Source organism: Eriocheir sinensis, chromosome 65, assembly GCF_024679095.1.
Source record: "Eriocheir sinensis breed Jianghai 21 chromosome 65, ASM2467909v1, whole genome shotgun sequence".
NCBI lineage: Eukaryota > Metazoa > Arthropoda > Malacostraca > Decapoda > Varunidae > Eriocheir > Eriocheir sinensis.
In genome coordinates this window covers 7,726,014-7,753,710 of record NC_066573.1, presented here as the reverse complement: position 1 = coordinate 7,753,710, position 27,697 = coordinate 7,726,014, and the positions used below count along the sequence as shown (strand labels likewise).

The 27,697-nt window shown below is 44.4% G+C and overlaps 2 protein-coding genes and 1 long non-coding RNA gene across 15 annotated transcripts in view; 2 read left to right on the top strand and 1 right to left on the bottom strand.

Moving 5' to 3' along the window:
* LOC126987581 (proteoglycan 4-like) overlaps nucleotides 1-23,097 on the top strand; it is a 30,526-nt gene extending 7,429 nt beyond the window's left edge. For 7 of the 8 annotated variants that reach the window (XR_007741029.1, XM_050844680.1, XM_050844679.1 and 4 more), the window contains 2 exons: nucleotides 1-201; nucleotides 996-1,835. Coding sequence is in view for 6 of the 8 variants with exons in the window: in XM_050844680.1 (XP_050700637.1) it covers nucleotides 1-201; nucleotides 996-1,216 (422 nt within the window). In the remaining 2 variants the exon portion in view is untranslated. Of the gene's footprint in view, nucleotides 202-995; nucleotides 1,836-22,964 lie in introns of those variants that run through there. The other variant, XR_007741030.1, reaches the window with a different exon arrangement.
* Nucleotides 6,001-27,251, top strand: LOC126987579 (tigger transposable element-derived protein 1-like). 6 transcript variants are annotated; one of them, XM_050844674.1, is made up of 7 exons: nucleotides 6,001-6,361; nucleotides 14,024-14,284; nucleotides 15,914-16,081; nucleotides 16,737-18,799; nucleotides 21,571-21,639; nucleotides 22,897-23,097; nucleotides 23,731-27,251. In XM_050844674.1, the coding sequence occupies exons 4-7, from the start codon at nucleotides 17,047-17,049 to the stop codon at nucleotides 23,913-23,915; spliced, it is 2,208 nt and encodes a 735-aa protein (XP_050700631.1). In that variant the 5' UTR covers nucleotides 6,001-6,361; nucleotides 14,024-14,284; nucleotides 15,914-16,081; nucleotides 16,737-17,046; the 3' UTR covers nucleotides 23,916-27,251. The 6 variants fall into 6 exon arrangements, with proteins under 6 accessions (XP_050700631.1, XP_050700629.1, XP_050700632.1 ...); XM_050844672.1 differs by having other exon boundaries at nucleotides 14,002-14,284; XM_050844675.1 differs by lacking the exon at nucleotides 14,024-14,284 and having other exon boundaries at nucleotides 6,001-6,351.
* LOC126987583 (uncharacterized) lies at nucleotides 8,615-11,163 on the bottom strand. The gene is made up of 3 exons (XR_007741034.1): nucleotides 9,887-11,163; nucleotides 9,509-9,589; nucleotides 8,615-9,373 (listed from the first exon to the last, which is right to left on the bottom strand). It is a non-coding gene; the product is annotated as an uncharacterized LOC126987583 (long non-coding RNA).
* Nucleotides 27,252-27,697: the final 446 nt, after the last annotated feature.

Below are 27,697 nucleotides of genomic sequence, written 5' to 3'. Positions count from 1 at the left end.
GTCATCCAGTGAAAGTCATGAAGCTTCCCCAGCCTGCCTCACCTCCCCGGGACATAAAGGTTGTGGAGGTGAAGGAGGAGCCAACATGTACAGAGGAGGACGCGGCAGTGCTTCCCCTTCAGGAGCATGACCCTCTCGCCATAAAGCCTGAGCCTGTCCCCTGGCAGCCCTCTGGCTCACAGGAGGAGCCCCAGCCCCAAGGTAAGAGCTGCCAGAGTTTTCCTCTCTGCCTCACCAGCTGTCCAGCATTATACCCAAGGACTCACAAGGTGGCTCACCTGTGGTGGATATTAATTATCCGCACTCCCCATCCATGAATCCAGCTAACCTCTTGACACCTTCCATCTATTTGCACTAGCTACAAGTTAAGATTGAGATGAAATTATAGGAGGATCCAATCCAGTCAGAGGTCTAGAGTGCAGGCAGTGGAAATGAGTTATTTGAGGAGTGCTTGTGGTGTGAGTAGAATGGATGGAATGAGTAATGAAAGTGTGTACGAGCATTTTGGAATGTGTCACGGGGGTGAAGGGAAGAAGTGTGGAGTGGTGGAAGAAGTGAAGCAACAGACTTTAAAGTGGTTTGGCCACATGGAGCGAATGGAGGAGAGTTAGATGACCAGAAGGGTGTATGTGAGTGAGACAGACGGAGGGAATGCTAGAGGACGACCTCCAGTGAAATGGAGAGATAGGGTGTAAGAGTATGTTAGGGAGAGGGGGGAAAGATCATTGAGAAACTTTAAGCAGGCAAGGAGGGAGTGTCTGGAAAGAGAAAGTTGGAAACTCTTCTGCCGTGGCCATACCCTGGTGGGAGCTCCTGGGAGCAGGCGTCGATGAAATTATGATGATGTTGAGAAAGTCAGGGAGGGTATTACATAATAGAATTGATAATTGAATTAGAGAGTACAGAGAGATTATTGCATTGGTGAAAAGATGAGCCAGGGAAAGTGTGGAGTAGATGAGGAGCACCTTGACCCTGACCATAGCCTATTGTTGCAGAGAGTGATGCAGTCTACCTCAAAGAAGAAATTGTTGCAGAGAGTCATGCATTCTACCTCAAAGAAGAAATTGATATCAAAGAAGAGGACATTCTTAGCTTCAACACTGAAGAACTGGCTGAATGTGTCACAGACAGAGGAGAGAGCCTCTTCCAGGGGCCACAAGAAGACACTGAGGAGCTTCCTTTGAAGAGAAGAAAAGTGGTCCAGGCAGAGGCTTAGACCAAGCTTCTTTAGTCTTCTATTAAAAAAATCATCATCATGCAGGACACAGAGAACTTTCCCAACATTTTCCACCTCCTTTGTAAGATGTTGTGTACCTATTTATTTTTTTACATCTAAAAAAAACAGCTCAAGGGCAACAAAAAATGGTTTAAAAAAATCATCATATAGTATCATTATAATCATCAGCATCATCTATTATTAACTACAGGACAAAGGCTTTTCCCAACATCCTCTGCCTCCTCTGTCAGATATTGTTGTACCTTATCATATTATCATCATCATCATCCATGATTAACCCTAAAGCGACAACGGTAACGATTTTGTTAAGTTTAAAGTAAATGGATGGCATGTTAAGACCGAAGACCCGGACAACTCATCTCCAGGTGCTGCGGGATCGTCACGCTCTACTGAGTGCTCCTGTCACTGGCAACGCAGTTTATAAGTGGTATTTGGCATCTCAAGTTACTCTTTGTCTGAAAGGGGTGATGTGTCGATGCGTGCACATCTGTGCAGATTATTTCTTACATTTCTCTCACTCACTGGGAAGTATTTTCCTTCAATTAATTTGTCGTAGCTGCCAAATCTTTAGTGAAAATAAAGAAATAAAAGCAGTAAATCATTCGCATTTCTAAAGTCGCATTTAGGTTACCTATTCAAACGTAACTTTTTACATACATACATACATGTTAGGCAAAGTTGGATTCCATTCGAATCTACTGCATACAGCGCACTCTGGAGCGCAATGCCGTGAGTCAGGATGATGGCAGGGATCTCAGGCAGTCACGTGATGATTTTTATGAGGATGCACTTGATTATGATATTTACATAAACTACCTGATTATGAAGAAATATCACACACACACATGTATCTATATCTATATATATACAGTAGAGCACCATTTAGCGCAAGAATTAGGTGGATGAATGTGGTCGCGCTAACTGAATTCGTGCTAATTGAATAAAGTAACCAATATGAAAAAAAATATTTGGTGCACACGTGGGTCTGACTTTTGGGTTTGATACTTACTCAAAATAATCACTCACCAAAAAAACAAAAAAAAAAACTGATTGGCTGAGCTCTGAAAACACGCTTGTGAACGTCATCGCCGGCGCTCACCCGGTCAGCGGCCTCGCTGCCTTAAGGCAGTATCACACTTAGACAACCGGCAAATCCAAATTTTCCGGGTGTGCGGCAAACACGGCCAAGGTCAGTTGCCCATATCCACATCCACAACGTAAACAACGCACTTGCCCTGGATCGACGCTGTTGCGCATATGGCGGCTTGTGCTGTGCATCATGGCAGCTTGTGTCGCGCATCATGGCGGCTTGTGCTGCGCATCATGGCAGCTTGGTGCAATTTTCAAAATTCAGTCGTGGTGGCTGCTCGCGCTAACTGAGGCTTTCGTGCTAATTATTCTTTTCTTGGTAGATGGTGGCTCACGCTAATTGCGATTCGTGCTAATTGATCTCGCGCTAAGTGGGGCTCTACTGTATATACACACACACACACACACACACACACACACACAGAAAGAGAGAGAGAGAGAGAATGAGATTGAAAATGATGAAGATGAATGAGAATGATAATGAGAGCTAGAGAGATTGACAATGAGAATGAGAATGAGAGAGATAATGAGGGAGACTCGATCGTTATGAGAGAGAGAGAGAGAGATTGAAAATGAGGGGGAATGATGATGAGAATGAGAAAGAGAGAGATAATGATAATTAGAGAATGAGAATCAACGTTGTCAGGCAAATGAGTGCCCGTGGGTTGAATCAACTCAAATATCAGTAAATTCTCATTCTTTCCCTTGTGTTAATATATTAATATATACCTACATATCCAGTGTGTTAAGTAGTTAAGTGAGTCTCCGTTCATCCACCCTATAGGCCCTGTTGGTGACCAATCAGCACGTCTCATCCACTCAGTTTCACACACACACACACACACACACACACACACACACACACACACACACACACACGGAAGGGAGCATCGTCCCATTTCCCCAAACGTCTCACCCAAGTATTAGTAATATGTAGTCGCGTTCTTCACGTCTCCCTCCCTCTTCAGTGTCTACGCTATCACCTCAAGTGTTTTCTCCCGTCTCTCATCCGGCGTAGTTGAGTGTAGTCAATCAGTCTTGTTTTCTCCCCATTGAGCAGGGGGTTCCGACCCTCATCGTGGGGTGGTGGCAGCCTGCCTTCTATAGTCGTTCGCATTCAATTACACGGGAGTTTATTCAAGTCTTTAATTTGTTCTATGCTCAGTAAGTTAATGTACATGCAGTAAGATTCAGTCTATAATTCAGTTAAAAAAAAAAAAAAAAGTAAGTGCAACTCCCCCCCCCTCAGATCCTTGGGCGCTACATAAACATACCCTACCTGCACAATAAACTTGTAGTAAATCGTTCTTCTACACACACACACACACACACGTAGGGAACTGCATCACCTCGTCTCCATACACTGCCGCAATAGTTTCACAGGTTTCTGGCACAATATGGTGAATAGTGTTCACAGCAACGCGGAAGGCATACGAAAGGCTTTTGTAGGAGCCACCTGTTATGAAGAAACGAAGTGTGATCGCAATACGTAGTCCTGGTTCAATGGGCGATCTCCAGAATGTTGTGTGCTTCTCAATGTGTGGGCCAACACGTGCAAGTCTCGTTGAACAGGTCTTCATCAATCCTGAGGAAGTTTTTGTACAGCTCTGGATTTTCCTCTGCCAGTTCTTTCATGAGTGGTACATAATGACCCAAGATAGGCCGTCTCGTCAGGTAGGGCTTCACCCAAATCCTCTTCCTTTTCGACTTTTTTTTGTCAGCTGTATCAATTCTTCAATCAATTCAATCTCTATGGCGAGACAATTCATGTTGTGTTTGTGTAGCATCAATATCCTCAGTCTGGCTAGGTCGCTCTCTTCCATGTTGCATTCACGAGGGACCCTTATGGACTGGTGCTAGTTCCAAGCAACGCCCCCTTTTTATACATTGGCAGAAATACCAAGATGCTACAACGGTTAGGCGGCGATGACCGTGAAACACCGGGAAGGCACCTAGGCAACTCCGTAACTTCATCGTGGTCGTCATGGGCGGGTCGTGGGTTACCGGCTGTAACCGTGGTGATATTGTCATTTTCCGTGGCTGGACATGCCAACATTGAAATACAGACGCTGTAGGGAGACATGATGAAACTGTGAAACATCTCATCTCAATAAAAAAGGTTACTCTTACTCAAACACCCTCAGAGACCCTGGACAGACCCAGCCATAAATCAAACAACAAAAAATCACCTTGATGGTGTCTATGGGGTGTCTATGGAGTGGGAGAAACAGTTTTACACAGAACAGTCCTAATCTCCCAGCTATCTGAGGAGGGCCAGGAGGCCAGATCTTTCATTTCTTTTCAAAAATCGTCTGGATAACCATTGGAAGAGATTATTAAATATGACCGCCACCACCCACCACCAACACCCCCACCAACTTAAAGGGATCATAGTGTCACCAGCATAGTACATAGTCATTTTGACTGGAGCCGCGTAGGTGTAAGTATAAGTGGGTCGGGAGGGCTCCGGGGTGGGATCGGGAATGGTCCGGGAACGTCGTTCTCGTTCCGGCGTACTACCCTTGTACACCGTTGTACAACCGCCACATGGGTAATCCGGCAGTCAGATCGCAGAGGTCACGGTTTTACCACCTGTCCTCTGGGGGGCCATCGTGGACCATAAACCGTGAATGTGTGAACCCAGCACTAGAAATGTAATGAAATGATAAATCGTGAAGCACTTGTTTTCCCACAAAGCACCGCGCTCGTGACGTCACATGTAAACAGCCTGACGTCACTGGAGCCCCACACGTGTGGCCGCGGCGCCAGTGGATGGAAGTTTCTTGTTGTGAACAATGACAAGGTGTGCTATTTACGGCTGTAATAACAATAACAGGTGCAAGAGGCTAGAAAAGCTTCATTTTTATCGTTTTCCAAAGACAAAGCCCTTGGTTAGGCAGTGGATTCATGCGTGTGGTCGTCAAGATAAGTTAAATCCAGATACTGCCAGAGTTTGTTCAGTACATTTCAAGGCGACAGACTACACACAGCACTACATAATCATGAGGAAGCTGATCAACAAGTCTCCACAGGCCACAAGATCACTAAAGGCCGATGCTGTACCTTCCCTTTTTCTCCCAAAACAGACAAATGATCCAGGTAAGGAATATGATCCACATCGCTCAGTGCAGTTTTTTCTTGATAGACTACCGTTTTCTTGTCCTGTTGAGCTCTGATACATGGCGCAAACATCAGAGAAATACTTTTATTCCAGAGAATGATTTGCTCTGATACATGGCGCAAACATCAGAGAAATACTTTTAATCCAGAGAATGATTTGGTCTGATACATGGCGCAAACATCAGAGAAATACTTTTAATCCAGAGAATGATTTGCTCTGATACATGGCGCAAACATCAGAGAAATACTTTTAATCCAGAGAATGATTTGGTCTGATACATGGCGCAAACATCAGAGAAATACTTTTAATCCAGAGAATGATTTGGTCTGATACATGGCGCAAACATCAGAGAAATACTTTTAATCCAGAGAATGATTTATAACAAACGAACAGAGCTATTGACCTTTCTTTCGGCCGCCTCGTTTGACTCTTTTTTGGGAGCAGCGAGTAGCGGGCTTTTTTTTATTATTTGTTTTCTTTTTTTTTTGTGCCCTTGAGCTGTCTTCTTTGTTGTAAAAAAAAAAAAAAAAAACGAACAGGGCCGATTTTGGAAGGAACTACCCAACATTACCTGCTGGCAATATCAACCATCACAAAGATCACTAACTAAAACTCTGAAATAACTTGAAGACAGAAAAAAACTATATCGCAACAATATGGAACAGAAGAAAACAGAAAACTGAACAACGCCAATCAAGAATGAGACATATAAGTGGGAGCCATTACAGAGGCAATCCCACGCCTACTACTGGACTGAGAACAAATCCTGGTTAATTAATGTGTTTTTCTGCTGTGTAATCCCAAATTCACTGCATGGCTGAAAGCAGAGAGACGTATTTCATTGGGGGGTTAATTCTTGAGGCGCCGTTGCAAAGACGTACACCCCATGTTGTCCTCCTCCAAGGTGCAAACGGGTGAGCGGGAAACTGTCAGCCTTTCCTACTGTAATTCCGGCCCCAGTGCACGGCGGCAGGCACTGTTCACTGCGGCGGGAGTGGTAGGAGTGCAGAGAAGTGGCAGTGAAGTGAGGAGTGGCCGCGGTGCTGACCCCAAAGGACGCGGCTCACCCTGCTTACTCCTGCTGGCCGGCCGTTCTCTGTAGCACAAGGAAATGTTCTACAAAAAAATGGCTGGTCTAGAAAACTTGTGGCACTTGATAAATCATACTATTTGGAAAGCCATGTGTAGCTGTGGGGGCTGGAAGGTTGTGCATGCGTGTATATTGAAGGATTGCTGGGTGAAGGAAAGTGTATTGAAGGATTGCAGAGTGACAGGAATTTGTATTGAAGGATTGCAGAGTGAAGGAAAGTGTATTAAAGGATTGCAGAGTGAAGGAAAGTGTATTGGAGGATTGCAGAGTGACAGGAATTTGTATTGAAGGATTGCAGAGTGAAGGAAAGTGTATTGAAGGATTGCAGAGTGAAGGAAAGTGTATTGGAGGATTGCAGAGTGAAGGAAAGTGTATTGAAGGATTGCAGAGTGAAGGAAAGTGTATTGAAGGATTGCAGAGTGACAGGAATTTGTATTGAAGGATTGCAGAGTGAAGGAAAGTGTATTGAAGGATTGCAGAGTGACAGGAATTTGTATTGAAGGATTGCAGAGTGACAGGAATTTGTATTGAAGGATTGCAGAGTGAAGGAAAGTGTATTGGAGGATTGCAGAGTGAAGGAAAGTGTATTGAAGGATTGCAGAGTGAAGGAAAGTGTATTGAAGGATTGCAGAGTGAAGGAAAGTGTATTGAAGGATTGCAGAGTGAAGGAAAGTGTATTGAAGGATTGCAGAGTGAAGGAAAGTGTATTAAGGGATTGCAGAGTGAAGGAAAGTGTGTTGAAGGATTGCAGAGTGAAGGAAAGTGTATTGAAGGATTGTAGAGTGAAGGAAAGTGTATTGGAGGATTCCAGAGTGACAGGAAAGTGTATTGAAGGATTGCAGAGTGACAGGAAAGTGTATTGAAGGATTGCAGAGTGAAGGAAAGTGTATTGAAGGATTGCAGAGTGAAGGAAAGTGTATTGAAGGATCGCAGGACAATTTACAGTTTCACCCAACCAACGATTTTCTTATGTGGTTCATGTTTTTCTGGTGATAGATGTGTGCAATTCTGTACCTCATTTCCATCACAAATGTCTACTTTTTGAGTTATGCCTCTTTTCAAGTTATGCCTATCCCCTTCCCTAAACGATCTTGGGGGACTTGTGGGAACACGGGGTTTTTGAGTGGGGGAGCATGAAATTGACTAATATGCATTTCAAATGAGGTCAAGAAATCAACAGAATCGCATTAGAACACCAATGAAAAGGCATAGCCTATATTTGTTTTGGTTGGAGAGGGGGAAGCGGCCATTGTGATGTAAGCAGTGTTGCCAACGATCTGCTATGGGTGATCAGTGTTGCCAATGATGCGCTGCAAAAGTGAGCATAAGAAAGTGAACAGTGTTGCCAACGATCCGCTACATTTAGCAAAAATACTTGCGGCCACGGGGAGGTGAGCAGGATCGCCATTTCTTTTTTTATAGCAAAGGAAACAGCTCAGAGGCAAAAAAAGGGAAACAATCATTTAAAAAATACCGCTAATCACTACTTCTATAAAAAGGGTTCAAAAGACTGGCCAGCGGCTGCAATATATATTCTGTCCAGTAAAGGTAAGGGATTATATATCGTTTAAGGGGGGGGGGGGTTCCAGGGCCTTGGTTAGGAGGGGGGTCGACGGGGGCGACCTCAGTTAGCTAGGACGTAAAGTTCATTTGGAATAATTTAAATATGCTCCCCCACTAGAACCCCCCAAATTCTCACGGGTCCCCCAAGATTGATATGTGGGGGAAGGGGGGGGGTCCAGATGGGGGGAAGCCCCCCTTGGTTAGGAGGGGGGTCGAGGGGGGCGACCCCCTCAGTTAGCTAGGTTGTAATAATTTAAATATGCTCCCATAACAGAACTCCCCGAATTCTCATGGGTCCCCCAAGATCGTTATAATAATAATAATAATAATAGTAATAATAATAATAGGTTTATTAATGTAAGGCAGCCGTCAGGCTGAAAATATACAAATTAAATTAAAAATACAAGAAACTAATAGTAAATAGGCTACACTAGAGGGAGGGAGAGTGTGGGGGGTGGTTTGGGAGAGCTAAAAATAGAGACATAAGGGAGAGGGAGGGTGGTGTGAAGGGGGAACTTGGAGGGGTAGCGGCGAGGTGCTAAATTCCACCGCGGCCCTTTTGGCATGACTGTCACTGGGCATTGTTTATCATCCGCACCATCGCGGGCACTGCGCTACGTTTGTAACAGTCAGTTCGCGGTTATGTAGGGGGAGGGGGGTCTAGGGGGGGGCCAAGCCCCCCTTGGTTAGGAGAGGGGTCGAGGTGGGCGAAGCCCCCCTCAGTTAGTTAGGTCATAAAGTTCGGTTGGAAAAGTTTAAATATGCTCCCACACCAGAACCCCTTGAATTCTCACGGGTCCCCCAAGATCGTTATTATATGGGGGAAGGGGGGGGTCCAGTGGGAGCGAAGCCCCTCTTGGTTAAGAGGGGGGTCGAGGGGGGCCAAGCCCTCAGTTAGAGGTTAGGTTATGTAAAGTTGGGTAGGGGTAGTTTAAATATATTCGACATTCAGTGTGGGCCATTGGCATACCCAGCGCGGGATGGAGTAGGGGGCGGCGGTGGGAGTGAAGCAGTAGTTGTAGAGAAATATCGTGTTTGGTGTTTTGAAACTGCGGTCCATTTGAGCAGTAAGTTAGTGTATGCCAGTTAGTTTAACCCGTGGGCTTCGGCTATGGAAAAGCCGAGAACTGGCCGAGAAACGGCAACATTATACTGCATTTTGAGACTAAGAAAAGAGCATGGAACGTACATCAGAGTACTCCTCTCATAACCATAAAGCCGTTTAAAATATTTACTTTTACTCAAACTCCATTCTTTTTGGGGGGTGGTTCACCTCTGGCAAAGGGCAGTTGTGGTTTACCTCTGGCAAAGGGCAGTTGTGGTTTACCTCTGGCAAAGGGCAGTTGTGGTTTACCTCTGGCAAAGGGCAGTTGTGGGTCAGCTCTGGCAAAGGGCAGTTGTGGATCACCTCTGGCAAAGGGCAGTTGTGGTTCACCTCTGGCAAAGGGCAGTTGTGGTTCACCTCTGGCAAAGGGCAGTTGTGGGTCAGCTCTGGCAAAGGGCAGTTGTGGATCACCTCTGGCAAAGGGCAGTTGTGGATCACCTCTGGCAATGGACAGTTGTGGGTCAGCTCTGGCAATGGACAGTTGTGGATCACCTCTGGCAATGGACAGTTGTGGATCACCTCTGGCAATGGACAGTTGTGGGTCAGCTCTGGCAATGGACAGTTGTGGGTCAGCTCTGGCAATGGACAGTTGTGGGTCAGCTCTGGCAATGGACAGTTGTGGGTCAGCTCTGGCAAAGGGCAGTTGTGGGTCAGCTCTGGCAAAGGGCAGTTGTGGATCACCTCTGGCAAAGGGCAGTTGTGGGTCAGCCCTGGCAAAGGGCAGTTGTGGGTCAGCTCTGGCAAAGGGCAGTTGTGGGTCAGCTCTGGCAAAGGGCAGCTGTGGGTCAGCTCTGGCAATGATGGGCTGCTGTGGATCCTGTGGGTCTTCCTTGGGTCTGGAGAGTTGTGGTTGTGGGTCGTGCATAGAAGAATCTGCTGAAAATAAATCAACATCATTAATAATGAATGGATATAATTGGAAAATTGGTAACCAGTTTTTTCAGCTCGTGATTTTTCAGTAGTATTTGTCCTTTGCTTTAAAGTGTTACTAACTAGGTCGTGTAGTAAGACAACACAACTCAGCACTAACCCCCACACACACACACACACACACACACACACACACAAACACACACATATATAGCACGTAAAATGAACACACACACACACACACACACACACACACACACACACACACACACACACTCTATATGCTTAGCTGATCAGGTGTTGGCATGTTGTCATATTAAATACAAAACCCGGATCCAGGTTCGGGTTGAATCCTGAAATGTGTTTGGGTTTGCTCGGGGTAAATGGAACACCTGCATGAATCCGTCCTCGGTTTATAAACAAACCAAAACACAAGGAACCCGTGGACTGACAACAGATCCGCCTAAGTAAAACTTCATCAGGTTTTGGGTGTCAGTTATTCTGATTATTCATACCATTCTTGAATTTTAATTTCATATGAAGAGTTGAATGTGTAATCTCGCATTAATATCCCAAAAGAAACAAGTGTACAACGCGTAATACACCAAGAAGACAGCGTGGCCGTGCTCCGCCACAGCCAATGTCTATGTAGTAACATGTTGGGACACTCTTATGAATAAAACCGTCCCTTCCCGCGCATCAACCGTTATGACGTATCGTGGGGTATACTGAGCTCAGCCGCTCTGGAGTCATGGTTGTGTGGGACTGCGGTCGTGTCCGCTCGCCATCGCGATACTTCCCCTATCGACGCCATGCCCAACACGTGTGCAGTTAGTGGTTGTTTTGGCAATGAAACTGGTGTACTTTTACATCGGTTTCCCAAAGATGAACAGCAAAGGCAAAAGTGGGCTGATTTATGTAATCGAAGGACGCCTGTTTCTGCTTATTCAAGAATTTGTAGCCTCCACTTCAAGGACTCCGACTATGAGAGGAATCTGATGTACGAATTGCTGGGGATTCCAGTACCTAAGAATAAAGTAAAGCTGAAAGATGGAGTCCTACCAACACTACGATTGCCAGCATCTGCAGGTAAGGGTCATAACTTCATTGCATCCACGATAATTATGAGATGCTTGGACTGTGAAGTTGTGAGCTTAGGGTCCGGAGGTTACCAACATCATTTCATGGTGTTCCGTTAAGAATGTTAACATATTTTTAGAAATTAATTATTGATTAATATAAGGCAAAAATGTTCCGTTGACAAATCATTTTAGCGCCTTAGTTTAGAAGCTACAGGACATTTAAATTTGAACGCACAAGTGTGTAACCAGGCGGGGAGGCTGTGGCCAGTGTCAATACATAAGTAATATGTTGGGACACGCGCATCGGGGGGGAGGGAGTATGAAGGAGGGATGGGAGGTATAGCTGTGACGCATCATGGGGTGGCGATGACAGAAAATGGATGCAGTAATACTTGAGCAGAGACTACAGTAAAATGTCAACTTTTAACGTTTATTTAGTTCTTACATTAAATTTTTGTTACCACACTAAATGTAATGTTATAGGTTGAGTTTTTTATGGTGAAGACTTGGTATTAGGTTAATTTTCATGACGATCAAGAATCGATCGATTTAACAATTCGTTTATGAAAAGTTAGGATGGAAAACTGGTCTACCGATAGACTTATATGGTTTCCTTGTTCTTCACATGGGTTTCATAATTCAGTAAACATGAGGATAAGGTAGGACATCTACTACTACAACAATTATAATTATAAAACTTTGGGCCCACTCATTTATTACAACCATAGGCGGCGGGGGAGGGTGGCTTTTAGGGCTTGAGCTCCAGATCTTTTTTAAGGTTTTAAGGTGTTAAGATATACTATATATTTTTTTAATTAATTCATTATACAGTAAGTTGATTCTAGTGTGGTACGTATCATAAATTAATATCGTCCCTTAAGTCCCCCAGAAGTCACTATCTATGGGGTTGTTTTTATTTTTTTTCCCAGGGGAGCAAACCCATGGACCCCTCCCCTTTGTCGGACAGGGTTTAAGTCCCCGATGTCTACAATGTCTAGCATCGCCCCTGATTACAGCGGAGGATATTATCTGTGTTGGGCATGGCGTCGATGGGGAAAAGTATCGCGATGGCGAGCGGACACGACCACAACACCACACACGTCCGTGACTTCAGAGCAACTCAGCTCAGTGTACCCCAGTGTACGTCATGCGCGGGAAGGGACGGTTTTATTCAGAGAAGTATCCTGTCGTGTTACTATATAGACATTGGCCAAGCAAGACTCTGGCAAGGAATACGTCGCTACAACAGGCGCTACTGTTGCTGGCAGACACGTGGGTCCCCCGTGCTCATGCCCGGGTAAGTGTTACAATCTTGTGAGTCATGATCACGTTCAGGTGATTTTCGATAAATACTGGTAACTGGCGAGTCATGACCGTCAGACTGTATACTTGGCTAATCGTGTGACCGGCCAAGGCGTGAAGAGATGCAGAGTAAAGGACAGGCCTAGCAAGGTACCACGCACCCTTCGTTACACTGTGATAAAGGATAATAAGGAATTGCAGGTGTGTCGCAGTGCATTCTTAAACATTCATTCAGTGTCAGTGAAAAGAGTGAGAAATGCGATAGACAAAATGACACGTCTGGCACGGTTGAGAAAGATAAGAGGGGGAAACACGTGCCTGGAGTAAAGGTTGCGGCCAATAAAGAGGAGCTTGCACGTGACCACAGCCTTAGCCTACGTACTGTCGCCAGCGACTACTAATGCCAACTGTGCCAGTACCAGCACGGTGAGACTCGGTGAGAGTCCGTGAGACCCACGCCACAGGGTATCATTTGCCTGTCAGTCAGCCAGTGTGTCTCAGTGACCATGTTGCCTATGTTATGTAAGCTGGTGACATTCCACTTATTGCTTCTAAAAATTCATACAAGTTTTGTGGGTACGTTCTAGTGAGTAGTGACATAATGCGATATGGACTTAACACTTGCAGGATGGGTAAACGGAAAAACTCTTACAGCGATGGAAGGTGTTCCAGTGAGAAGTGGAAGACAGAAAGGCTAAATCACAGTGCCTTCACATCAGTTTTGTGGGGATGATCTAGAGAGTACCAAGTAGTGACAACAATGCGATACGGACGTAACACTTAAAGTACTGAGAAAAATCACTTGTCTAGCTCCATACTTTTCATTATATTACGATAACTTGTTTCCTTATGCACGGCAGGCATGGTGGTCATTTCTCAATTACTGTACTAAGCAAGTTGAAATAGGTATATAATTTTTCTTGGTTGTAATATAAAGTAATATGTTGATTTTTTTCTAGTTTCAAAGTCATAATTTTATATATCAATTTGAATTACCTAATATACATTTGCATAGGGACCTGTTTGAAATAAATGCTGTGGAAATGTATCAGAGTTTTGGTAACATCATCATCCTTACATTAACATTATTAATATTGTGTTATGTACATTGTATTATAAAAGAGAAAAAAAAAATACTAATAGGCCCCGATTAATCGGTCAAAAGGCCAATTATTGATTAATCGGCAAAGTGGCTGATTACCGATTACTTACTGATTAATCGGTGCAACCCTAGTTCATTCTGGTATCGTTGGAAATTGGTGCACTTTGACCTGTCCCCTTGTGTGGAATATTTTGGCACGACGCTTGCACCAATATTGCCTGAACTCCGGACGTAAGTTGCACAACCATAATGATGCCTGCAGTGCCTGAACAATTGATGGCGCTCAATAATGAGATTTGAGTTTAATGGTTTCTCAGAACACGATTCCTGCCCAACTAGTGCCCGGCAACAAAATGATGAGAAAGAACACTGCCCAATTGCTAAGTGAATGCTGCTCAATGGCTGGATGAATGTAGAACAAATTTGTCCCCCTCCTGCAGGTATATAACCACACCATTGCAGGATCCCTCTACAGCTATCAGGTGAACCCAGGAGGCGCAACACAGTTCCCACGCAGACCCATTGTGCATTCCTACTTCACCTCAACCATGGAGGTGTTGTTGGACAGAATTTCAGACCTAACATCAGCAGACAAGGCAGCCTACCTGGATATTTTTATGGACATGTGTGTGGAGCAGGCGAGACTGGATACCCTTCTCCTCAAGATTCACAAGCTGAAACAACAGGAAAAGAAGACAAGAAGAGTTGGGCGCTCTACATTAGGTAAGGTTATTAACACAGAAATATTTTGTAAGCAAATTGTAAAATGAGAATGAAGGGGTATTGGTGAACTTGGGAGTCCATGGAAAATAGTAATGTTAATCATGTAGATTTGGATACCTGTACAAGACCTATGCTCACCTTTTGATTAAGCATATCGAGACATACATGCATACATTTTTGGCCTATGCATTCAGAGGAAACGGTAAACACATCAAAAATTATCAAGCAAGATTCACCTTCCATGTTCAGCTCCTCCGCTTCCTCCTCCAGCAGACATCGCTTCTTTTGGGCACCCTTGTACACCTTCACCTTGTGGTTGTAAAATATTGGGTTGTTGTCCAGCTGTGAAGGTGATGCATTCCCTCCTACAGTGTTACTCCTTAGATGTGCCTCCCCAAGGTGACGCCTCATCCCACGAGTCCATGCCCTGTGGATCCTGGGTCTCAGGCCTCTCCCCTATAAGGTCATTGTGCTCCTTCACTCTTGCATCTGGCGCTCAGTAGTGAAGATGTCAGGTGGTTGGGAAAGTACAGCAAACAGGGGCATTAGGTCAGGGTATTATCTGTCTGCCCTTCACTGCATTTTCCTCCATGCTTTCACAGTTACCCTGAACTGTCCCTGAATGCATATTTGAATTTAGTCACTTCCTCCTCACCAGTATTAACCAATTTCAAACTTTTTTTTTAAGAATATGATTGGTTAGAACTGGGTGCTGTGACTTACCATGAAGTAGTAAAGCTGGTCAAGTTCAACTGTAAAGTCAAATCCAGTAAGGAGGTGGGAAGGTGTGGTTTGAAGGAGCTGAGGACAGTCCTGAGAGTGTGGAGATTGAGGTGGTTTGGGGACATGAAGAGGCAGGGGAAGATGGTGAGGCATTGGGGAGATCTGTTGGAGTGGAAATGCCTGGTTACTCCCCACCAGGCAGGACAAAGACATGGAGGCAGTGTGCTTGAAAGGATTCAGCAGCACTGGGCAGTGGAGATGCTGAGGCAGTGGACAGAAATAGTTGGAAACATCATCAACTGTCTGTCCTCATAAAACCTTATGGGATTGCCTGATGTTAAACAGAAGATTATGAAAGTCAAGTGAAGGAAAACCAAGAAACTGATTGAAAACATCGGGCGAGGTAACTCCGACCATCCAGCGGCCCGGTTCTGTTCGGAGCAGCTTGACAGTTTCTACATGATAAAGAGTTTTAACAGTTCTGAATATCCCATGTAGTAAACAAACTATTTTAACATTTCTGGTATGAAAATAAATTAAAGATTGATATGTGACAGAATTAGGGAACCCAAATTTATAATCAATAAAATGCCAACAAAAATGATACTTGGAAGTTTATTTACAAAATCAGCTAATTCAACAAAAATTCATACGACACAAAGACAAAACTAGACAGAATATCTCCTCGTAAATTGGCAGGCATAGAGTGTTTGTTTTTCTTATACTTTAACCAAAAATCAGAAATGCTCTATATTGTTTCATTTTCTTATAATCAATGGTCAGTTTTGGTCTGCATTTACTTGGCGACAAAAAAATGGCGTGGTAAATTTCGCCAGTGTAATCTACTTCACTTGCCGCGACACTGTGATGATTAACTGTAATTCACTCATGTCCCTCCTATTTCAGGTTGTTTTATGCTAATACAGAGTGACTTTCAGGGTCTGGCGTACAAAACAAGTAACAATGGCCAAACGCTTCAAGGGAATAGACCTTGAGAAAGAAAAAACCTTAAAACATGCAATAGAAGGTGTGAAAAACAATCTTCACTCTGGAAACAAAGCCAAAATATACAAAGTGAGCAAAAGAACACTCCTAAATCTCTTCAAGTACAGTGATATTAATGATTCAAGTGAAGTCTGTGAACTGATGCCAAAGCTTGGACGTGTTGGTCATCCTTTCAGCCTCCCCAGAGAACTTGAGGCACAGCTCGCAGAACGTTTGAGACTGATGGAGAAATGGGGGCTACGGCTCAATGCAGTGGAGATTTGTGACTATGTGAAGGACATTGTGACGGAAAAAAAGTGTGAAAAAAGTAGAATTGGTGTATACCTAAATAAGTATTGCAGATTTGTGGACAATAGGCCGGGGGAGGAATGGGTGTATTATTTTATGCGCAGATACCATCTCTCAACAAAAAAGACCCCTGCTCTGGTCTATAGGAATGGTATGACATAATGTTGTAATGTTTCAATTTGTGGAAAAGTTTGTCTTTAGTCTGAAAAGGAAATGTTTTATCAGGAGTGTAGTCCAATATATTGTTTAACAGTGCAATTCACACTTTCCGTGCATTGCTCATAAATAGGTTCATAGGTGTCATTCTCCTGTGTTTATATTTACAGTTGGCGCGAAAAAAATGTCCACACCTGCCGATAACATACTTTTTTTCCTACACAACAAAAACACTATTGATAGGGCTAATAATGACCACCTGGCATCTCCGTGCTTTCAGTTTTCAGCGTAGCAAATTAGCAAGGTACTGCCAGGCAGGCTGTGTGGGAGCAGGCACACTCCCCCGTGGTCTGGGGAGGTACAGTGAGGACTCAGTACTCAAACGTCTTGGAAGTCGAACTTTTCGATACTCGAACGCAAAAGTTCGACTCGGTACTCAAAAAAATATCCAGTACTCGAACGTCCGCACACGTGGTTGTAAACAAAGGCTCCTGGCCTCTCCCTCCCCCCCCGCCGCCAGTTGTCCGCCGCGGTCGTGACAACAACATTCTCCTGCGTTCTGTCTGTGGTTTTTCATTTAGAAACTTACAATGGCACCAAAGAGGCTTATTAGTGGTGAAAATAAGCCTAAAAGGAAGAATGTAGTGACGACCATCGAACGGAAAAAGGAGATTATTGTTAAGTACGAGAAAGGAGCAAGAATCACCGATCTTGCAGCTGAGTATTGTATGGCGAAATCTACAGTAGCCACCATACTGAAGAACAAGGAGGCCATTAAGGGAGCTGATGTGGCGATGGGCGTGAAAAAGCAACTTAAGCGACCTGCGGCAGTGGAAGAAATGGAAAAATTGTTGATGGTGTGGATAAATGAAAGGCAGATGGCTGGTGATTCTGTGTCAGAGGGCATGATTTGTGCGAAGGCTAGGCGGCTCCATGGTGATCTTATTTGTGATGCTACCTCTGACTCCAGTGAAGACTTTAAAGCCAGTAAGGGCTGGTTTGGGAATTTCAAGAAGAGAACTGGAATTCACTCTGTTGTGAGGCACGGCGAGGCCCCAAGTGCTGACAAAGCTGCCGCCGAGAAGTTTGTGCCTGAATTTAAAAAATTTGTGGATAAGGAGCGCTTGAGCCCACAACAGGTCTTCAGTTGTGATGAGACAGGCCTGTTTTGGAAAAAACTACCAAACAGGACCTATATAACAAAGGAAGAGAAGTGTTTGCCAGGACACAAGCCCATGAAAGACAGGCTAACCCTGCTTCTGTGCGCCAATGCTAGCGGCGACTGCAAAATTAAGCCGCTGCTGGTGTGCCATTCAGAAAACACCAGGCCATTCAAGGAGAACGATGTGCAAGAGAGCAAACTCAGTGTGATGTGGAGGGCAAACAAGAAAGCCTGGACAACCAGGCAGTTCTTCACGGAGTGGTTTGTGGAGGTGTTTGCACCTGCAGTGAAGACATACCTAATAGAGAAGAATCTACCACTCAAGGCCCTCCTGTTGATGGACAATGCCCCTGCACACCCTCCAGGCGTGGAAGAAGAATTGGGTAAGGGGTATAAATTCATCGAAGTGATGTTCCTCCCCCCCAACACCACGCCACTGATCCAACCCATGGACCAGAATGTCATCGCCAGCTTTAAGAAGCTGTACACAAAAGCACTTTTTGAGAGGTGCTTTGAGGTGACTTCTGAAACAGAGCTCACTCTGAGGGAGTTTTGGAAGAATCACTTCAATAACCTCCACTGCCTAAGGCTTATAGATAAAGCCTGGGGTCAAGTTTCTGTGAGGTCCTTGCAGTCTGCCTGGAAAAATCTGTGGCCGACCTGTGTGACAGCCAAGGATTTTGAGGGACTCGAGCCTTCAGTCCAGGAGTCTGCTGTGGTGGAGGACATTGTGTCTCTGGGGAGGGCCATAGGCATTGAGGTGGACAGTGATGATGTGGAGGAGCTGGTGCAGGCACACTCTGAAGACCTCACCACTGATGAGCTGCGTCACCTTCACCAGGAACAGCTGCAGGAGGTAACTGAGGAGCTGTCTTCAGGGGAGGAGGAGGGGAACAGTAAGGAAAGAGTCTCCACTGCAGAGATCAAGAAATATTTGCGGCAGTGGACAGAGTTGGGAAACTTTTTGGAGAGGTGCCACCCTGATATTGCTGCCGTACACAGAAACATAAGCCAGTTTGATGAAAATTTGATGCAGCATTTCAGAGACATTTTGAAAGATAGGCAAAGACAGATCACATCAGACAGATTCTTGTTGAAAAAGGAATCTGGTGAGAGAGCCTCCTCCTCCCCACCCTCCTCCCCTCCCCTTCTACATTATCCATCACCGGACGTCACTTACGGTAAGTACAAATCAAAATTATAAAAGAATCTACATTGAAATTTCTGTAAACTTAAGGTTTTGCTAAGGTTGAACGAATTACCTGATTTATAGGTATTGGTAGTCGAACTTTTTGATACTCGAACAGCCATTTGGAACGAATTAAGTTCGGGTATTGAGTCTCCACTGTGCTTCCTGCTTCTGCTCCCATTTCCTCAGACATTGCTCGCCTCTTCTCATGATATCGCTCACCCTTCGCTATAGAATGGGACCTGCCAAGCTGAAAATGGAGGAAAAAAGTGTCTTAGGCTTTACTTCACGAAGGCCACAGCAACAAAGAGTATCAAGAAGGACAGGAAGATCGGAGAAGTGTGTTTGTAACGTCATGATAGCAGCCAGTGCCTTCGGATGTGCTGAAGGACCCTCTCATCACTGCCAAGGAATTGAAAGAAATGCATAGAGATGTGCTGGGAGATGTGGCAGTGAGAACGGTTCAAGAGCGGCTACAGAAAGACTTCAAGCTGCCATGTCACCAGGCTGCTCACAAACCTCTCCTCACCGAAAGGAGGAGAAAACAGCGGCGTGATTTCTGCAGAAAGTACAAACACTGGACTTCAGCAGACTGGCGTAAAGTTGTGTTCAGTGATAAATCTGCCTTCAAAACTATTTCAAAAGGGCAGAGAATAGTGCCATGTCCTCTGGGTGCCAATCGTGATGACGGCAAGAACACGGTGAAGACAGCAACGTTTTCAGCAGGTGTGATGGTGTGGGGTTGCTTCACTAGTAAGAAAGGAATGGTGGATTGTACTTCTTAGACAAAAATCTAAACATGAATGCTGCCCTGTATGTGAACGTGCTGGAAGATCACATGCTCCCATTCTGTGAGTCACACGAGAATGCTTATTTCCCAGAGGTGGGCGCGGTACTGAAAAATAAGTAGTGAGGTTGCGGTAGTGTGGTATTTTTTCCTGAGTAGTGCAGTTACGGTAGTGCGGTCCCAGTTTTTTCTTTCCCGGTGCGGTACGCGATGTGCGGTACTGCGGTAACGGTAGACAAAATTAAAAAAAATATGTCAGTGCCTATCCTGGCTATCCAAACAAAGGAAACATGCTTAAAATTGTACAGTGAAAAATCGGCCAGCACCACGAACGGGTCCAGGGTCGAAATGGCCAGCACCGCGCGGGTTAAAGAAGACTCGCAGTGCAGTAGTTTAGTTTGTCTATTTAGTATTTAATTTTGAACAGTAACTGAAAAGTCATAATGATTGGATCACTGATTCTGATGACTGATACTGATTGACTGATTGAGTCCGATTCACTGTAAAAAAAACATTTCGGTGAGCATTCCACGCTGCAAATGTTGTCTTCGGTAGTTTTAAAAGTACCGCAGGATTTTTTAGTGCGGTTTTTCAGAAATTTTGCGCTAGTGTGGTACTTTTTTGTGATGTACTTTTTTGTGATGTGGTACTTTTTTGTGGTACTTTTTTGTGATGTACTTTTTTGTGATGTGGTACTTTTTTTGTGATGTGGTACTACTGCACTAAGCACCGCACTTGCCCACCTCTGTTATTTCATTCAGGACGGTGCACCATGCTACCAGGCAAAGCGTGTGAATGAGTGGTTAGCGGAGAACAGGGCTGAGTTAACTGAGTGTCCAAAGTACAGTCGAGACTTAAATCCAATAGAAAATTTGTGGAATAAAGTAAAAAGTTGGCAAATTCCCAGTGGCAAGTGTCGATGCTTTAACTGAAAAACTGCGCGCTATGGGATGAAACAGACTTGAGGAGTGTTTCTGAAAATTGTCTGACAGAATGCCAAGTCACATAAATGCAATTCTGAATGTAGAAGGTGACATGACAAAATACTAGTGTGCACATAGGACAGCAATATTTGTGTTTTATATTCTTTCAAAAAACTTATTAGGTTAACCCTTTCCATCCGTGACGCAGATGTCCATGTCACAGTATGGAAAAGGTCAAGAGGTAATGGAAGAGGGTTAATCCTCTACTAAACCTTTCAAGCCTCCTCTAAATTCCTCTTCCATTTCCTCTTAACCTGTGAGCTTCGGCCGAGAAGTGGCCGAGAAACAACAAAATTACACTGCATTTTGAGACTAAGAAAAGAGCATGGAACGTACATCAGAGTACTCCTCGCATAACCATAAAGCCATTGAAAATATTTACTTTTACTCAAACTCCATTCTTTTTGGGTGATGTTTGTTACAAAATATACAGTCTCGTGACACGTGGCATCAAGCTGAGAGTCGCTTGTTGTCTACTATAGAGAATTTGACAAGTGATTACTTTTTGCATAGCTAATTCAGTCTGCCATGACCTTACAGCACCACCTATGACAAAAAAGCCCACCTCAAGATCACTCACCCAACACAATGACCTCGGGCATTCATGGTGGGTTGCACTATGCCACCACCGCCTACAATTAGCTCGAATTAGGTGTTTTATGGCGAGCCCTTTTTAGGGTCCACTGTACCATAGCCAGGACTCGTGAAAGCCCTAAAAAGGGTCTGCCGACATTCTCAGGTTAAGAGGTTTAGAAGAGGACTAACCCTTTCCATACAGTGACGCTGTCGGACGCCCGTCAGATGCCGGCGTCGCTGGAGTGAAGGGGTTAAGAAGAGTAGAGTTGTTATGTTATCAGCAGGTACAGACATTTTTTCCGCGCTGACTGTATATTTACTATTTGTTTCTTACAGTAAATATGAAGGCTAGAGCAAAGTTTGTCAGAACTGGGTCAACTTACCCAGCAGGTACTAATCTCCCTGCCTCCCCAACAGAGCCCGGCACCAGTGGAGAGAATCCGGCGCAGGAGAAACAGAAGGTGGTCTCTGAAATACTTGCAAAAGGTAAAAATATAATTCCAGTTATCAAGTAGCCAAGACTGCTATATTATGGTTAAAATTGTATATATCAGCACATTGAACCTGTTGAAAAACCTTTGCTTAATGACCCTGGATGTGTTGAACCATATAAGCCTTTTTTTTTTATTTAATACGTCTCATTTATTTTGGAAAACAATTATTAAAACAATTCAAAAGATTATTTGAGAAGCATTGTGTAATACTCCAAACAAAACTATTTGCTTTCCTATGGTACCTGTTAGTATATGTTCACAGTTACCGGAACCTTTGGTAATAGTGACTCTTTTTCTCAAATTCACCAAGTAGATGTGCATGGCTTAACATATAGAGAGATCAGGCTTTGTTCATGAGGTGTTTTGGTACTCCCCTTTTGAGAGAGTTTGAATTATAGGCAGGAGACGACACAGATGGATGGCTGGCCCAGAGTTAACCAATGGAAGGGATAAGAGAGTGTGAAGACCGTGGTTACCTCTTGTATTAGTAAGATGAATAGCATAGAGATGAGCATAAGCAGAAAGTCTTGTGCAGTGAGGCCATGGGAAGATGTGCAGGAGGCATCATGCAGCCAGAAGAGTAGGAACTATGATGAAAGAATAAGTATTGTATGATTGGGTTGTTGGCCGAGCGTTCAGCGTGCAGGCATGGCACCAGTAGGCTTGCTTAGTAGAGCCTAATGGTTGGGCCCAGTCCATTGTGGTGCAGGCAAGTGTTTATAGTGGTGCCATCTTGCATTGGCTCGTGCTGTCCCCCGGAGCTTATCTTGGAACCTAGAATCTAGAGTCTGGATTGATAGGTGGTCTTCTGCACAGCATGTGGGTAGTCTTAGGCCACTCGTTGGTGACTGAAAACTCCCGGGTTTGTATCACCGGGCAGGGCGCAAACCCACGTCATCCTGGACGCGGCACCATCATGCTATCCACTTGGGTGTGGGTCCCACCATAACACACTGATTTTTCAAGCCATCACCAAGTGTCAGAATATTACCCACATGCTGCCCAGATCTTCTGTCAACCCTAACTTCAGCAACTTCGGTCAAGTGGAGCACCGGGGGGCAGCACGGGCCAGGCAGTCATATATCACGGACGTCACTGTAAATAAAACTTGCCCTCACCACTAACAGGCCGGTGCTGTCCACGAGGCCCCTCAAGAGAGCCTACCAGCACTTCAGGCAGCACCTAAAAAAAAAGAAAAATGCTCCCTCGGCAATGTCTCACCAGTTATTTAAAAGTTAACTTTTCACAGGTCACCCAGTGAAAGTCGTGAAGCTTCCCCAGCCTGCCTCACCTCCCCGGGACATAGAGGTTGTGGAGGTGAAGGAGGAGCCAACATGCACAGAGGAGGACCTGGAAGTGCTTCCCCTTCAGGAGCACGACCCTCTCGCCATAAATCCTGAGCCTGTCCCCTGGCAGCCCTCTGGCTCACAGGAGGAGCCCCAGCCCCAAGGTAAGAGCTGCCAGGGTTTTCCTCTTTGCCTCACCAGCTGTCCAGCATTATACCCAAGGACTCACAAGGTGGCTCACCCGTGGTGGATATTAATTATCTGCACTCCCCATCCATGAATCCAGCTAACCTCTTGACACCTTCCATCTGTTTGCACTAGCTACAAGTTAAGATTGAGATGAAATTATAGGAGGATCCATTCCAGTGTTTGAAAAGTTTTGGGACTTTGTGAAGAGTATTGGTGTTGGGGAATATGCCAAGAAAAGCTCAACGTATGGTGTCGGGGGCTGTAGTTTAGAGGTGGGGTGAAGGTGGAACAAATGAGAATGGCCAATACATAGTGAATGTCTGTGCTGGCAGGGGTTTGTTCACGCCAAGCACCTTCTTCCAGCACAAGTTGATCCCCTAGCATACGTGGGCAAGGGGAAAGAGGGAGCGTGATGGATTATATAGCTGGGGCTAACAATGTGTCATAGGAGGTCAGCGAGGGTATTGCATAATAGAATTGCTACAGAGGAGTGTGTCACAGGAAGTTAGAGAGTACAGAAAGATTAATGCATTGGTGAAAAGATGGGCCAGGGAAAGTTTGGAATAGATGAGCAGCACCTTGACCCTGACCATAGCCTATTGTTGCAGGGAGTCATGCAGTCTACCTCAAAGAAGAAATTGTTGCAGAAAGTCATGCAGTCTACCTCAAAGAAGAAATAGATATCAAAGAAGAGGACATTCATAGCTTCAACACAGACAGAGGAGAGAGCCTCTTCCAGGGACCACAGGAAGACACCGAGGAGCTTCCTTTGAAGAGAAGAAAAGTGGTCTAGACAGAGGTTTAGACCAAGCTTCTTTAGTCTTCTATTAAAAACATCATCATGCAGGACACAGAGAACTTTCCCAACATTCTCCACCTCCTTTGTAAGATGTTGTGTATCTATTTTTTTTTACATCTAAAAAAAATGGTTTAAAAATCATCATCATATAGTATCATTATCACCATCATCATCCATTATTAACTACAGGACAAAGGCTTTTCCCAACATCCTCTGCCTCCTCTGTCTGATATTGTACCTTATCATATCATCATCATCATCATTGCAATCATTATCCATTATTAACGCTGCTTTCTCCAACATATCATATCATCATCATCATTGCAATCATTATCCATTATTAACTCTGCTTTCTCCAACATATCATATTATCATCATCATCATTGCAATCATTATCCATTATTAACTCTGCTTTCTCCAACATATCATATTATCATCATCATCATTGTAATCATTATCCATTATTAACTCTGCTTTTCCCAACATCCTCCAGGCCTCCTAATCCAATATGCTCACTTCCTATTACTCCATTTCTTTACCATTCCACTTTTTACACTTCTGAGCCTCTCTCGATATTTTGTGAGGCACCAAGTATGTGAACTGTATGGCAGGACACATCGAGGATCCACCTTTCTCAAATCATGATATTATGTCTACCAAAATCACATATCACATTTTTATCCCGATTTTCTTTCCATGGGCTGAGTTCAGATCAACTTGGATGATATTTATGGTGGATAGAAAAGGGTGTTTTTAACCTGGTAGAAGCGACGGGCCAAATTTGTGGCTTTACCGTGTAGCAGCGACAGGCCAAATTTGTGGCTTTACCGTGTAGCAGCGACAGGCCAAATTTGTGGCTTTACCGTGTAGCAGCGACAGGCCAAATTTGTGGCTTTACCGTGTAGCAGCGACAGGCCAAATTTGTGGCTTTACCGTGTAGCAGCGACAGGCCAAATTTGTGGCTTTACCGTGTAGCAGCGACAGGCCAAATTTGTGGCTTTACCGTGTAGCAGCGACGGGCCTGCCATGATATAAACCCCCCTAAACAGATGATGCATAAACTGATCACAAATGCATTGATATATAGTATTATGAAATGGTTTGTGTGAGTGATGATTTTTTCTCATTTTTCTCGCTTAGAGGGACCTTTAAGGAACCTGATCCCCACAGCTACCGGGTTAATTGGATTATTGGGTATGGTAGAAGTGGTGGGTGAGTGGATAGGAAGCTACTGGGTACTGGTGGATGTGGTGGTATTGGCGGTGCGTTGGTGGGACTGGTGGGTAGTGATCGCTGGCAGCACTCAAACACACACATTTAAGGACAGTGCTAGAAGAAAATAGCCTCGGGACTGATGACTAAGTGAAGGCCTCGTATTGGTGTAATTTGTCAAAGATAGTTGTACTCCTTCACCCTCTCAGATATTAACATTTCCTTCTATGCTTTCACGTTCATCTTGAGGTCATCCTTCAAACCCACTATGCAGTTCATTGATCGTTCTTTGTTCCATATTCTGTGGCACAAAAAACAAGGTGGAATGACATTTTGTACTGTTGCGGTATATATATATTGTTTGTGTGTGTTTATCATGAGTTATTTTTACACTGAATTGAGTTAGCTTGTAGTGTACCAGAGAGAAAATTATAATGAGAAATCGAGGGCAGATGTAACAAAGAACCCAGCATATGGGCAGTTGTTCCTTGGCTTAGTTAATGAATAATATTAGATGTTACTACTTCAGTTTTCTCCCTGCACTACTGAGCTTAAGCTTGACAGAACACTGTAAACATCAGATCAGATCCGGGCCGTTGTTTTGGTTGTTGGATAAACGAGGTTCTGCTGTAAGGTATTAATATGCAGTATATTCCAATGATTGTATGAGGTTTAACCCAAGGAGGTTTACAAGGAGGAGAGGCCTTGGCTGCTTAACTTGAAGCCCTCACTCACCTCTGGCAGCCATTGGGTTCTGGGCAAGAAGGCGGCTGACAGGTGGGAGGTGTTGCGGATCTGTAATCAACTTTGGGAGTGGACGGAATGAAACTCTTCAGGCTTGTAGTTTGGTTGCCTAAACATTGAGTTTTCTTTTTGTCTGTTGGTGATTAAGCTGAACAAACCACTGCACTGAAATATATATAAAACTGTACTTCAAATTCATCCAGTCATAATCCGTGGCAACAGCTTATGGATATTTGTGGACTCACCTGACTTGCACCTGACTTCAGTGTATGGCCTGACCACACTAACACCATGTCACCAATAATTATGATATTAACAAGATCATGACATGGCAGGGAATGCAGAATTCACTTGATATTGTTCTCAGCTGCCTTCAGTCAGAACAGTTCTCCCATCTAAGTTTAGCAACCACCTGTTATGGAGTGTTATGGAGTGTACACAGCAGCAGATCTATTACTATGAGGAAACAATAAGGTCATTACTATATCGTGCCGGGAAACTCATGCCAGACGTTTAATGTTTTAACTGGATTAGATTCATTTTTCAAGTGCTTCATGTCACAGAGATGCCGTGGATTATGGGAAGAGAATTTTGAGCATTACAAGTGTATGTTTATACGTACTCATAACATTCAAATTTTCAATAGATTTCGCATTATACTTTTGAAGGCTTTTATTTGGATAGTTCTTTTTTCACAAGGGTTAAATGACTTCCTCAGTTGGGCGCTGTATACTGTAACATAACCTTGGAGGATGACGAGCCATACATGAGATCAACTTTTAGATAAGTATATGCATTAAGGCCCTCCAAGCATTTTTATATTTGCTAATTATTTTTGAAGAGCAGAAACACGTCTACACACTCACAATCACTTTGTTGATGCGTCACTGGTCATCGTTGTCGTCTGCCGAATCCTCACCCCACTCTCCTCCTCCCTCCTCACCCCACTCTCCTCCTCCCTCCTCATCCCACTCTCCCTCCTCCCTCCTCACCCCACTCTCCCTCCTCCCTCCTCACCCCACTCTCCCTCCTCCCTCCTCACCCCACTCTCCCTCCTCCCTCCTCACCCCACCCTCCCTCCTCCCTCCTCACCCCGTCCTTCCACCTCCTCACCAGTGACGCATCAACAAGGCGATGATGGTGGGTGTGATGACGTGTTTTTGTCATGTCAATGACTTACAAATGTAATGTAGCAATTCTTTCTTTAGAAAACTCCAACCCAAAGGAGTCATCTTTGTCACCAATAGCATGGGAGTCAAAGGTAGAGGAAGGAGGCAAGTGAGGCGGAGTGGTGGAGGTGAAGGGAGCGCGGGGTGAGGAGGGACGGTGGGTGACGCAGGTGAAGAACAAATTCAAATAAAATGAGAACGTGTGTTTTTGTTGTTTCCGTGACCTACTAATGTATTAATAATGTTTCATCGATGACGTCATCCATGAAACTTGTGTTAAATCGAACATATCGCATTAGTTAAACGTGTCTCCTTAAATATCAACTTGTGTTAAATCAAAAAAACGTTATTTAAACTCATGTTAATTGAGAGGTGACTATGTTGACAGTACAATCACATGTCACGGGCGTAGTTGCTTGCCAGCTCCTCGTCCGTCAGGTCTCTGTCTTCATTGAGGAAGAGGTCTTCGTTCACGCCTTCCACGTCGATCTCCTCTTTGGATTCCTCAATCTCTGCATTCCTGTAGTTCACCCATTCTGGCTCCCCTTTGTGGTCATTGTGGCGTGGGGGGTGAGTGAGTGGGCGGGTCGTCTGGATCACGGTGGGGAGCAGCTTCCCTTCACTGAGTACCCTCCTCACAAGGGGAAGGGC

Bases quoted from the DNA above. Each gene is read 5' to 3' on its own strand.
- LOC126987579 (XM_050844675.1), top strand. From the start codon at position 17,047: ATGGCACCAAAGAGGCTTATTAGTGGTGAAAATAAGCCTAAAAGGAAG. The intron at 18,800-21,570 runs GTAAGTACAAAT...CCTCCCCAACAG, and splicing joins ATCACCGGACGTCACTTACG to AGCCCGGCACCAGTGGAGAG. The intron at 23,098-23,730 runs GTAAGAGCTGCC...CTATTGTTGCAG, and splicing joins GGAGGAGCCCCAGCCCCAAG to GGAGTCATGCAGTCTACCTC.